Source organism: Cornus florida, unplaced genomic scaffold (genome assembly GCF_030987335.1).
Source record: "Cornus florida cultivar Cherokee Brave unplaced genomic scaffold, ASM3098733v1 CherokeeBrave_3.0.0_Hap2_Chr11, whole genome shotgun sequence".
Taxonomy (NCBI): domain Eukaryota; kingdom Viridiplantae; phylum Streptophyta; class Magnoliopsida; order Cornales; family Cornaceae; genus Cornus; species Cornus florida.
The window spans coordinates 124,738,483-124,752,606 of record NW_026775581.1 but is presented as its reverse complement, the minus strand read 5'-3'; the positions used below and the strand labels follow the sequence as shown (position 1 = coordinate 124,752,606).

The following is a 14,124-nucleotide window of genomic DNA, read 5'->3' as shown; positions in this document are numbered from 1 at the left end:
GGCGGGTTTATATGCTAAACTCAAATTATGAAATTTTCATTTACTAGTAAGTAATAAAAATAGTTTGAAGAAATTTGTATTTCTAAAGAATGATTGGTCTGTCAAATGTTAAAAAAATGACAGGCGAGGATAGCGTGACAAAAAGAGAAAAATTCGCTTTGTTGTCAGGTCAGGTGAACGCCACATCCCATCGCACGTGAGACACACTATCACAGTCTTCACAGAGTCCGTACTCTTGGAAACTACAAGTACTCAATTGGGTTACCAGTCTGGTTCATTCCCAATTTCTATGCTATTGCTATGACCCCATTCTACGCTAACATTAGTGGTGGCTTGGTTTATGTGACTACTGTGTCAAAGATGACGCGCATGTAAGATGACGCCCAGGAAATTATAGTAATTTTATTGTGAGTGTATCTTGTTACAGAATTTATAGTTGTGACTATGTCCAATTATATATTGATTATGAAGTTTATTTTATGGATGAACTAGTTTGTTCATTCTAAATTTCTCATAAATTCTAAAATTCGGCAAATTTTTCAAAACAATTTCGATTCGTCCCAATTTACATAATCTGTTCTCTAAAATGGTTCCAAATACGTCGAAATCCGCCTAGGTAATAATTTTTGTCATCCTTATTCGCGATTCTTTTTTTTTCATTAGACTTAAGACATGAAACCAAATAAGGATTAGGATTAATAACAATATATCATAGTATATAAGGGTAATTTAATAAATTTATAATATATTTGGGGTGGGGTGGGATGGGGTGGAACAACCCTTTTCTGAAATCTCCTCAAAGTCATCGAGTTTTTCAAGATAACTTCTATTTTTGTATCCGTTTATAAAATTGGATTCTCAAAATCCCTTCTAACAACATGGACGCCGCCTCCTAACAGGACGGACACTGCCAAGATTGAAATTTTTGCCATCGCTCGCTTCCCTTGGCAAAACATTATGAAAACAAAACAAAAGGGAAGAGCCCGCTCTTTATAGGAATACCTCCTCCCTCAAATGCCATATCAATGGATGCACTACGTGTTGGGAGGACAAAATTCGACCTAGTACAAAGATTCTACTTAACTAAATTTGTGAGTTCAATGCGGCAATAATGCTACTTCACTTTTGAACTGAATTTAAAATTGCAACTATGTGTGAGAATAAATTTTTATGGACAAATCGCATTTGTCCAATGCCATGACATCAATACTTGAGTGACAGAGATCAAACACGTCAAGTGACACGCCTGGCCTTTTCAAATGACCATGACATGTTTCATCAACTCATCATAAGTACACTCTCTCTCTTTTGCCCTTTTTGCAGCCCTAGTGTTTTCAATTCGTATCTGTATGGACTTACTTATGCTCCACCCTAATCAGTCTCTCTCTCTCTCTCTCTCAGGGACACTCAGGACAATGAATTGAATGAGGCCCATAGACCACCTTGTTGCAACAACTAAAGAGACGGAGTAAAATGCTCTCCCGCGTAACAATGCATATGTCCTATTTACACCTTACGAAAAATATTTTAATATTTTTATAAAGTGCATCAGAAGGGTTCGTTTGGTAACTATAGTTCTTTTGTATTTTTGTTTTAATTCGAAGCGGATGTAATGTTTTCGTTTTAGAGTGTAGTCAACATCATTTCGAAATTTGTTTGGTAACGGCAAGATTTTTGAAAACAAAAACATGAGAGCATGTTTGGTAAGAAGTGTTACAAATTTAAAATTTTAAATGACTAGTTAAAAATGTTAATTTAGATTTATTATTATTATTATTTTAACAATGCTTTACTAAAATGCAGAAGCAAACAAAAGTATCATTTTGATATTTCTGATTATGGCCTCAATTTTGGAAGCGATTCGTATTATTCAACTGACAACAAACGTTATCAAACATGTTTCGTACTTTTGTTTTGTTACAATACACTAACAAAAGTAAAAATATGCCCAATTCTTCAGACATGTACGCGTATTCAAATGAAATTTGCTCATCACAATTATAAACAAATTATTTTCATTTTTTTCTTTGTAATTAAATTCATTTTCAATTGCACATATGAAATAAATAAACAGTAAGTAACAATCCATCAAAGTTCATTGTCATTATCACTCTTAATGTTTTAATTTAATACATGGGTTGAAGAAACGTTTAAAGAAGGGGAATTATAACATCTACTTTTAATTTTATATTGTTAAATATATCGAATAAATACTTATAATTTTAAATTAATAATTATGTTTTTGAATTATTCATCAAATTTCTTATATATATTATCACAAATATATTCAAATTACATGATTAAAACAATCACTCTGCAAAAATCAGATGTGGTGGATATAAAATGAGAGATAGTCGCCCCATATATTTTTCACATGAGTTGCTGATGGACGGAATCAAAGACTTCTTTCCAAAATGGGGACAAAAATGGGGAGGGTCCCGTCACATACCTTTTTTAGTTGTCATTTTAATCAACTTGTTTTGCTGAAGCCCAAATCAACCTTCTTCTTCTTCTTCTTCTTATTTTTATTTATTTATTTATTATTATTTTTTTTTTGGTTAAAAGCCCAAATCAACTTGTTGCGTTTGTTGAAAATATGATGTTTTGAATTTGAAATTGGAATAAATTTATTGTTTTTAACTAATTTTTTTCGAATACCAAAGACAAATCACAAACATAAAATTAAAGAAATTTTTGTCTTTCCTTCATTTTTTTAATCGTTATATATATATATATAATGATTATATCCAATGGTATTCGGGGATGGACAAAAAAATTATGTGGGTGTATATAAATAAATAACAATTTAATTTATGTGTGTATATACATACATACATACATATATATATATAAATATATATATAGGCAAAAGTGTAAACAATTTCTTAAACTATCAGCAAAAGTTAAAAATATCCTCCTGAACTATCTTGAGTTGCAAATCAAACCCTCATCTATACCAATGTTACAAAAAAGACCTTCCCGATCACTGAACCACATTTTTTGGCGCCGGTTCATTTACACACCCATGTATTTTTAAATAATGCCCAACTTACCCTTTTGAGTGACTATTATACCCCCACAAAAGTGTAAAAAACCCTTGAACTATTTTAGGTTGCAAATCAAATCTGAACTATACAATATATTTTTGTTATTATTTCAAATAATAATTATTATTATTACTATCACCACCACCACTACTACTACTATTATTATTATTATTATTATTATTCTATTTAAACTATTTTTTATATAATTTATGAGCTTCCATAAACTGTTTGTAGATATATATATCCATCAAGCAACTAATCAACCAGATTTTTTGTTATTATTTTAAATAATAATAATAATAATAATAACAATAGTTATTATTTATTTATTTATATTGATAATTTATGAACTTAGAAAAATTATTTATAAGTATATGGATCCATCAACCAACTAATCAACCAATTTATTTTTATTATTATTACTACTACCACTGTTAGTACTATTATTATTTTTATTGTTAATTTGGAGGGACTAAAAGTGATTCACATATCTTGCAACTAAGTAATTTATTTTTGTTATTTTACTATTATTATTGTTATTACTTCTAATATTATTAGTTATTATTAATATTATTCCTATTATTATTATTATTGATATTGCTTATTATTATTAGACAAAATTGTAAAAAAAACTCCTTGAATTATTAGTTAGTTGCAAGATAGCATCCGAAGGGTATTATGGGTATAGTACATTTATAATTTTTATATAAATTAATAAGTGGAGTTATTTTGGTAATCTTGACCATTTAGATGTCGAAAAATATGGTTTGGTGATTGAAAGGGTCCTTTTTTACCATATTAATATAAATAAAGGTTTGATTTACAATTTCAAATGGTTTAGAAGGTATTTTTAACTTTTGATAGTTCAGGAATTTTTTATTTTTTATTTTTTTAATTGTACTTTTGTGTGTGTATATATATATTTATAAGATTTATGATAACTGATCAGACCATATACACAGTGTCAACATTGGTTTGGTATGTGGTCATCAAATCAAAGAGTTTTCGCTATCCATTGCTTTCCGTTCATTAGAAAGTATATTTATCAAACGTCTTTTTCAGCTCCTTTTAATATATAGAGTGTGTGTATATATATATTTATATATATAGATATCACATAGTAGCGCCATCTCATTGGGGGAAAAGATCTCGTATCCACACTATCAAATTCTCCATCTAACAGAAGTCACGTTGCCAAATATCAAAGGCAAGCTAACTAAAAAGCCCCAGCCTAGCGTGTCCAAAAGATAGTAGGGAATCTTAGGGTGTCTAGTGCTCCGTACCACAGTATAGCTGATCAACGGTATAGATTGCTTCGGAGTCAACACTGAACTGACTGACATCATTCAATGATTTGATTGGTTCGTGAAGGAAATCCATCTGTTTCCGATGATGGATGGATTGACGTGTCGTTCACTTATCGGTACTTTTTGTGTGTCTCAATGAGGAAAGGTTTTTTACTTTCAGATTGAAACGAATCACGAGGAGTATCAGCGGTCCTGATCTAAACAGGACGTACACTCGTATCATTGCTTTCAAAAGAAGATTTTTTTTTTTTAATTTTTTTTTTTTCTTGTACGTCGAGAGGTCAAAAGTTACTTAAACACGAATACAGCAAATACTACGTACTACGGGCGCTTTTTATTTATTTATTTTTTTAAGCCTCTCAAATTGAAGGGAAGGGCACTCAATCAAGACATCCATTTGGAGAGCTAAGAGCACGTTAAGAAAGAAGGATACTTCTCTAACATATGTTGGGTCGTATTTTTTAAAAAAAAAATTGTCCAATTCACGTATATAAAACATTTTTTCTATATATAATTTATCTCTACTTGAAAAAAAATAAATACATAAAAATTTGAGTGTTTCTCAAATCTCTAAGATTAGAAAGTATTTTTATTTTTTATTACCAAACACAACAAAAAGACAGTAATGATCAAACGGACAAATAGCTATGTGTAATAAATGTTGTTAAACCTTACGGTAGTATTTGTTCTCACAAAATCCAAAAGATAGATTAAGGTTTTTTCAAGTTCACTTCAGTAAGAAAATGGCACCTTTTCACTGAAACAAACCGGAAAGAAAATGGTATCTGTTCACTTAGTTTGTATATTTGCTAGACAAAAAAACATACATGAACAATATGATCATCTAGCAAAACTGACAGTAAACCATGGCCGCGATTCAAATTAAATGATTTGTAGGAATAATATTATGTGTGGTAATGAATGCCATCAACAATATGTTATTATGTTATATGCAGCACCAGATTTTATAAGTAAACTCCAAATAACTATTAAAAGACCAGATTTTAAATGCCCATCAAAAGATGCAACATAGCAAACACACAGAGTACTACAACAATTAAGTCTTTATCTAAAACAAGTGAAATCCAAGCTTCTAGATTGCCTGAAACTCATAGGTTCTCTTGGACTATCACATGTTTTTTTTGTAACGGAAATTGTCTCACGGGATAAAAGGAAAATACTTTAGATAGAAGTCTAGCAAGTTTTGGGGCAGAGAGCTCCGAGATTCATTATTCTTCCTCGCCAACGCCCAATGCAGTTTGTTTACAGATGGGGCAACAATTTTTCTCGAAGAGCCACTCTTTGATGCAGTCGAAATGGAATTGATGGCCACACTCCAGCTTCCCGAGTTCCTGCTCTTTCACAAATTCATCCTACAATTGGATTCAAGAAAGGAAAAAAAAAAAATTAATAGACAGCTTCAAGATGATATATAAAAAAAAAGGGAGAGAGGCGGGAGAACGAAAGTTAAAACTAGGCTGAGTACAAAGAATGTAAAGTGTTTAACCTGACAAATACAGCATAATTCTCTCTCTCCGAATGTGATGAGCTGATATTTATGGCGCTGCATAGCCGCCAAAATAGCTTCTTCACTCACTCCGGTGTCCACATCTCCAATTTGCTCTTCCAGCTCCAACAAATCCTAAGCCCCAAAAACATCATTTATGAAGCAATCTTCAACAACAATGACAGGAAGTGCAATGCCATGTAAACTATTTACTTCTCTTTAGTGAGCGTTACCTCATAAGACATATCATCTATTTCAAGACGCATATCTTCATACATATCATAGAACGCTCCAAAAGGTGGAATATCTATCATCGACTCATCAACAACCATATTATCCTGGAGAGATCAAATCATGTGTAAAAATAAAAGTTTTTTTTTTTTTTTTTGCATACTTGAGACAGATACAAATACAGAAAGTACTAAACCAATATGAAAATTCAGCTGGATAATAACTCCCAAGTTTTGTCCATTTCCGACGAGCATCGAGTTAAGAAATATGAGTGGGGATAAAGAAGGGTTCACCTAATCAAAGAAAATAAAGAACTTGATAAGTATAACACAGTGAAATGCTAACCTCATTATCCAAGTTGTCAGATAAGTGCAAGAGCTCCACAAGACGATAAAGCTGTTACGAGAAAACGAAGAAACTTACACATCTGATTCAATGATAGGTCACAATCATTGGTCAGGAAACCAATTTACAGAAAGAACAAATGAGGGTGTATTTATATGTCATCTCAATATAAGAGTGCAAGTATCCAATAAAAGATTAAGACAAAATGATGAATTAAAAAATTTACAGACTTCGAATAACACAGACAGTTATCTCATCCTCAAGCATAGATAACGGCACCCATTTTCAAATTTCAATTACAATTAACTTGAAGATATGACCTTTTTTCAACAAATTTATTAAGTGGCTAATGTAGGACTGACTACTTGACAACTTATGGAAGAGAGGACAATTTGGTCTTCTAAGTTGTCCATGATCACATACACCATGGAATGTTTTCTTGAATATCTTTCATTATTTTGTTTTTTTTTCGATATTAAGATGAGTGTTTAAAAAATAATTAGAGATCATGATATGCAACAAAGAATATATAAACAGAGTAATTGTGAGATTTAAAGAAAAACAGAGGACAGAACAAAACCTCGTATCGCATTACTGCCCTACTATAAGCATCACTAGCCTGCAATGGATGGAAAGTTCCATTAGCCATAGCACCGCATCTCTCTCGGGTCCTCTGGAGGCTAGGTGCGAGAACTGTCACCATAGCCCGGGGATCACCACGTTGGGCTGCACGAACATCTCTCCAGGTGATTCTTCTAGCAGGTGGTTGCCTGAGAAATCCTGATGATCCATGTGCATATCCTTCAGTAATATTATGTGAAGGAAACCCAGGAAGAGCAGAAGATGGACGCCTGCCAGCAATCGATCCATTTTGAGCTCCTTCAGCAATATTTTGCTGAGGAAGCCAGGCAGGATCAGATAGCTGGACATCTGCCCTAGAGCCAATTCCGGAGTTAGAATCAAAAATACTTCGGGAATTTCTTAAATTTGTTAGATTGGGTTCCAAGTTGACCCTCGCACTTTCAGAGATGATAATAGGCTGTTGAGAGGTGTATCCCGGGACATGTTGCAAACTCACTCCCGCTAGCAGGGCATCACTTCCATTTGCAATAGATGACACATTAACAGAATTTGAGCTAGTAATCTGATGCCCTTGGCAATGCTGCATGATCCGAGAGTTAGAGTTACTAGGACCATGCATAAGAGGCGATACTACAGAAACTGAATTTGCCATTGATGCCACAGGCATCAACTCGGAAGATTGATATACGATAGTCCCAAACAAAGCTATGCTCGCTGTTTGGGAATCTTGTTGATTTACAGGAGCTCTTCTAAGACGGATATTTCTGCGGAGGCTTTCTCCATTTCCTGCAAAACTAGAAGTTTGATGCACATTAGAATGGAGTCCCACCATTCCAAACCCAAGCATAGGGTTCACTTGCGCTGGCTGCGTAGCATTTGAGAGGTTATTAAAGGGAGTGTATGTATTCAAGTTCATTGAAGCATTGCCTGGTGTAGGAATAGCTTGCCCTCCAGGGTAATCAGCCTGCTGAGTGGAGCTTGAATATTCCCCAAGATGCATTTCTCCAGTATCTTCTTCGGGGGCTTTTCTTTTGCAGGATAAGCAATGACCATCTGATGAAGGAACTGACCTATCACCCATTTCTTCAACCGTCTCTACTACATTTAAATCTAAATTATGACGAATAGCATCTGAACTGGCACCTTGTAAAGTTGAAGCCCCGTGCACAACCAGACAGTCATTGAGGCTTCCATTAACATTTCCCAAAATAGGGACACTGTTTGGCTCGTAATTTCTTTCTCGTAATTCCTCCGGACCGATTTGGTACCAGAAGTTCCCACCATAATTTGATTGACCTATCCAGCCCACATGACCACCATGCTCTAAAGCATTGCCTGGAAGTACATTATCTGGAACCACCCAAAAATCATTGGCATTGGAACTGTGGTGAAAGTGACGTGTTTGGGTTGACAAATTGGATCTGCCGCTTCGTCCTTGTAACAGTGCCCAAACATCCCCCATTTGAAGTTCTGGCAACTAAGGTTTTGCATACAATGTTTCTCCACAGCCCCAAAATCACACTACAAACATTAATAGTGGATCTGGAATAATTTTCTATATAGCAGCATATGCATATACAGGTATAATAATGAATGAATAATGACTTGCCAAAAAAATCTTAAAAACGATGAATAATAACATGTCATGTTACCGGAACTCAAGCCAACAAGAAAAGAAAGAAATTAAAAAAAAAAAAAAGGGGAGATTTATTTTATAAAAGAAAGAAAGTGAAGTAAGACGAAATATTTCCATTAGACAGTAGACACGTACGCAATTTATTTTTCAATTTCAGTAGTCAAAAGTAGAAGGAAGAGGTCGTCAAAGCTTTGTGTACTGTATGAACTAGAACTCGAAGCCAAAATAATATAAAACCTGAACCAAATAAATACGTAAATTCTCTCAAGTGCATTGAATTAAGCAATTTGGAAATCGTGTCTTATCACACCTGTCTGAGATGGAAATGCACATCTCACCCCATTCTTGCATGCAATGCCCCACCATCTATCAAGATTGATAGTAACATATGCAAAACCCAAAGGATTCATATATGTGATCACAAAGCCAAAAAAGGAAAAATGAGTCTCTTTATGAATTCATTAGCTTGTTTGTATCTAATTCATTTTTTGCTTGAACTTACCACTATTTGATGTATGTTTGTTCATCAAGCAATTAAAAAATTCAACTAGAGTAGCCCATATATCTATTTAACTAGAGTAGCAAGGTCGTCCTATTAACAAAAGACCCTTCCTTTCAGTTAACCCATAAATTCAAATTGAAAGGCACAGAACTTTAATAAACACACACAACAGGAATACAGATTAAGACAGTTAAAAAAAATAAAATAAAAGGACTTCTTTCTTCATTATTGTCAAATATCTAATCCTAAATACCAAAAAAGAAAGAACTTTTAAGAAGAAAGTCCTAGGATAGCCAATGGGCAATATCAAATATGCATACAGGAAAATCAAATCATCAATGTCACCTTGAACAAGAAGAATCACCCTGCTAATTTCAAAATACCCCTATTTTATTAATACATAGGTTTTATGCCATGTCAATGCAAGGCTACTTAAATCGTCGATGCAAACTAAAGCTAAACATATGTGATCTTTTATTTACAAACTGGAAGATGACTTATCTAAAAATTTCATTGATAAAGTAAGATCTCCCCGCCCATCAACCATGGACACGCGCACACACACAAAGAACAAAGATAAAGAATGAAAAAAAGAAAAGGAAACATAGGTCATCAGCCTAATCCTAGCTTCCAAACTACTAGAAGCACAAAGTCAAGAATTTAATTCAGGGAGGGCACAATGAGCATGATCAATTTCTTTTTTCAACTAACAATGAGGCAAAACAGCACGTAAAGTCATTATTCTAAAAAATATATAGTAAAAAAAGTTCAAAAATATAAAATATGAACATTAAGTTCATAAAATTGTAGTGAAATTTTTAATAAAAGAAGAAGAAGAAGAAGTGTGAAAAATGTTATTGCACGTGCATCATATATGAGTGCAAGAATAAAAAAATTTAAGAAAGTGAAAAAAAGAAGAAGAAGAAGAAGAAGAAGAAGAAAATAAAAAGAAAAGAAAAATGAAAGAAATTTGAAGAGAAAATTAGGTTTTTATTGAAGAAAGTGAATGCAAATTTTTTTGAAGGGATCAAAGAAACTTGAAAAGGCAAAAAAGTAATAGAGAAAAGAAAGAAAGTGTTACGGAAATTTTTAGAAGGGGAGAATTTTATGGGGACATTTTGTAAAATTTCAAAAAATTACATACACTAAAGCAATTATATAATTAAATAAATATATATACATACATATATTGAAGAATTATATTGAGCCCAAGGGACAACTTCAAAACTAGAGATTTTAGGGTGGCATTTAATAAAAAATTACACGTACTAAAATAAAAATAAAAAAATTATATATTTATTAAAAAATAATATTATAAAATAAAAAGAAAAAGGAGGAAAAAAAAAAAACTAAAAAGGAAATCATAGGAAAACTTAGAGTTGAAAGAAGAAGAACATCAAAGATAGAAGCCTCTCCATATCCATATATTAGGATTTCGGATATTTGGAAAGTACCAAATCAAATGGCCAAAGGATGTTCTGGAAATGGGGCAAAGAAGAAAAACATCAAAGATAGAACTCTCTCCATGACATTGGTGTCAAACCCCCAATCAAATAACATATTATAGTACTTTTATCCATATATTACAATATTTGTAAAGGACCAAATGTGGAGTGGGTGGGAGTGCAGAGGAACGCCAAAGGGCATTTTGAAAATGAGGCCAATAGATCATCAAGGTAACCACAACTTTCTATGGTTTTAACCCATTGCATAAGAAAACAGGACCAAATATGGTCCCAAATAGCTTAATATCGAGACAGTCATAAGAGATATGGAGTAAATCCTCCCCCTTAAAGAGAGTTTGAATCTCCTCAGGCCAACCTGTGGAATTTACCGGTAGTTGCTTGGTGCATGTGAGACGGGGGACTATATGTACCCAATGGTGGACTATGAGGTGTTCTAAGAGGTCCTATACCACCACCATAGACAAAAGAAAACACACACACATGTATATAAATATATATAATAAAAAATAAAAGAAGTGAAGCATCATCACCCATAATTAGTTTCAAAAGTCTAAACCTAATCCATAAACAAACAATGATTTATGCCAAAAGGCCTTGTATCAATAAGGATCACTTGAATTACAAAAGCTAACATCATAAAGAACATTTTGCAAACTTGAAGGTTTTTTTTTTCAATACAAACTTGAAGGTTGATCGGTAAAAAGTTACAAAGAGAGAGAAAAAAAAAAAAAAATATATATATATATATATATACACACACGCACACACACACACACACATCACAAAATTATTCTCTCTATGAAATACACAAAGAAAAGGGCTTTAATTCATTCTTTAGTCAGCTCATGCCAACTGATTATCAGAGTCAGTTAGGTACAAACACCTTACCAAAAACAACAATTGAAAAAATAAAAATAAAAAAATCTGAAACAAATTGATTAAAAATCAAACACAATGAAATAGACGGGCACAAGATTATCAATCACTTATCTCAAATGTAAAATAGAGGAACAAAAATGGGTTAAAATCAGACATGCAATCCCAAAAACCACAAAGAATCACTATACATACATACATACATATATATATATATATATATATATATATATAAACAACGCATTATCAACCATTGATCTCAGCAGATTAAAAATCAACTAATCAATTCCAAAACACAAAGGATCACTGAAAAAATATGCTTATCGACCACTGTATCAGAAGTAATCAAAATAAACAAAAGGGTAACAGAGATTATACCAAAAGTAAGCGAGAATTGGTAGAGACCGATTGAATGGCAGGGTCAAGTCCAAAACACAAAGGATCACTGCAAAAATATGCTTATCACCCACTGTATCGCAAAGTAATCAAAATAATCAAAATGGTAACAGAGATTAGACCTAGCAGAAGCGAGAATGGGTAGAGACCGACTAAATCACACACCCAATAACTTACACTATTCACCTCTTCTCTCTCTATCTCTCTCTAAATCTCCTCCTATTTCTCTCTCTAGCCCTCTCTTGCTTGAACCAACAAAGCAAAGAAGAGATTGGTTTGTGAAGTGAAAATGAGGGCGAGATGGGGGGATTTATACAGGTTTGTGTAATCTGGAAAATGTGAGCTTTCAAAAGGAGGATTGGAATCATAATTACACTTCCGAAAACAGACAATTAAAGTTGAACTGTCGTCTTAGATGAACACCAGATGTATGGTGAGGCAGAGAGGACCGCAGTGAGAGCCTACTCGTGGCATCTCTCTCACACTGACTCTCTACTTTCTCTCTCTAGAAAATATGGTAACTACACTGCTTCGAGCGTGAGCCGTTATGCTTCTTTGCCTTCGTCTTCATCTCTAAGCATCTCCATTCATACTTATCTTCTCTAGCTTTGGTTCAAACTTTAAATGCACCCACACGCGCTCTTCTTTTCTCAAATGTCTTTTGACTTTAAATTAACTACCATTAATCAGTGTTTATCCAACAAATATATAATATATAGAATAATACAGTAATATATGTTTTTCACTTGTGTCTTTGCAATTCATGAAATGGAGTTATTTTTTCAATGCTTTATATTCATTATTTCATTTCTTTCTTTTTTTTTTTTATTTATGATTGCCAATTATCATTGTGAATTGTTTCTTTGATTTTTTTTTTTTGTACTTGTTGTTTTAGTTTGGCATGGATATGACAATTTATACCATTATATTATTTTTAGAAAAGATGGGTCGTTAATGTGGTTATTTTAATTTTTAAATGGCCGTTAATGTCGTTATTTTATTACCGTTATATTCTTTCCTAGAGAAGACAAGTTGTTTATGCTAACATTTTAATTTTAAATAGTCGTTAATGTCGTTATTTTAGTTTTTTTATTTATTAGTTTTTACCGTTTATATTGTTATAATAGTTGTTATAGTTGTATCATTTATATCGTTATATATAGTCATTATAACTTTTACATTGTCAAGATAGTTATTATAATTTATATCATTATAATTGTTTATTTCAGTTTCTACCATTATATCATAATTATAAGACGACAATTATACTTTTTATTATAATTATAGTTCATTAATAAAAAGTTGTTTGGTGTCGTCTTTCCGTTAATGGTCGTTAATATCGTTATCATTTATACTGTATATATAGTTATTATAATTTTTACGTCGTTATTATAATTTCTATTGTTTATGACGTTGTTATGGTTTATTCAGTTTATATCGTTATAGTGTAATTTTCAAATGACTATTATATCTTTTATTATAGTTTATTAATAAAAAGTTGCTCGGCATTGTCTTTAAGTTGTTGTTCGTTAATGTCATTATCGTTTATACTATTATATATAGTTATTATATGTTTTAGATCGTTAATACAGTTATTATAGTTCATTACTTAATAGTTGTTCGTCTTTAAATTGTTGCCCGATAATGTTATTATCATTTATAACGTCATATAATTATTATAGTTCATGTTAAGATGGATCTACAATATTATGGGAGGGGAGCAATACTGATTTTTTTTTTTTTTCCAGGGGGCAATAGTAATTTTTTAAGGGTATATAATAAAAAGAAAACAAATTACTAAAGTATATTATAGAAAGAAAAAAAATCATATGTGGGTTTATGCCTGGTTCATATTGTTTAAGCAGTTATTATAGTTTATTCAATTTATATTCTTACACCGTAATTATAAGACTACCTTTATACCTTTTATTATAGTTAGTTAATAAATAATTGTTCGGTGTCGTCTTTCAGTTATTGGCTTTTGATGTTTTTGTCATATACTATAAACGACTATTATATCTTTGATTACAATTTTTTATACCACTATAATGGTTTACACCGTTAGACTTTTTTTTAAAGACAATTGTGATACTTTTATTATAATTCGTTAATAAAGAGTTGTTCAATGTCGTTATTATTGATTATTTAAGTTATATGGTATAATTACAAAATGACTGTTACACCTTTTATTATAATTCATAAATAAACAGTTATTCGGCGGCGTCATTC

General features: G+C 32.1%; 1 protein-coding gene across 3 annotated transcripts; it reads right to left on the bottom strand.

The window, feature by feature from the left end:
• Positions 1-5,336: 5,336 nt before the first annotated feature.
• On the bottom strand, positions 5,337-12,507 carry LOC132286226 (probable E3 ubiquitin-protein ligase RHG1A). Of its 3 annotated transcripts, XM_059788499.1 has the most exons (7): positions 12,018-12,507; positions 11,878-11,944; positions 7,018-8,540; positions 6,438-6,488; positions 6,095-6,199; positions 5,862-5,996; positions 5,337-5,727 (listed from the first exon to the last, which is right to left on the bottom strand). In XM_059788499.1, exons 3-7 carry the CDS (start codon positions 8,479-8,481, stop codon positions 5,584-5,586), a joined length of 1,899 nt encoding a protein of 632 aa, XP_059644482.1. In that variant the 5' UTR covers positions 8,482-8,540; positions 11,878-11,944; positions 12,018-12,507; the 3' UTR covers positions 5,337-5,583. The 3 variants fall into 3 exon arrangements, with proteins under 3 accessions (XP_059644482.1, XP_059644481.1, XP_059644483.1); XM_059788498.1 differs by having other exon boundaries at positions 11,878-12,507; XM_059788500.1 differs by having other exon boundaries at positions 7,018-8,519; positions 11,878-12,507.
• Positions 12,508-14,124: the final 1,617 nt, after the last annotated feature.

Bases quoted from the DNA above. Each gene is read 5' to 3' on its own strand.
- LOC132286226 (XM_059788498.1), bottom strand. From the start codon at position 8,481: ATGGGGGATGTTTGGGCACTGTTACAAGGACGAAGCGGCAGATCCAAT. The intron at 6,489-7,017 runs GTTTTGTTCTGT...TTCTCGTAACAG, and splicing joins GGGCAGTAATGCGATACGAG to CTTTATCGTCTTGTGGAGCT. The intron at 5,728-5,861 runs GTTAAACACTTT...ATCCAATTGTAG, and splicing joins AATTATGCTGTATTTGTCAG to GATGAATTTGTGAAAGAGCA.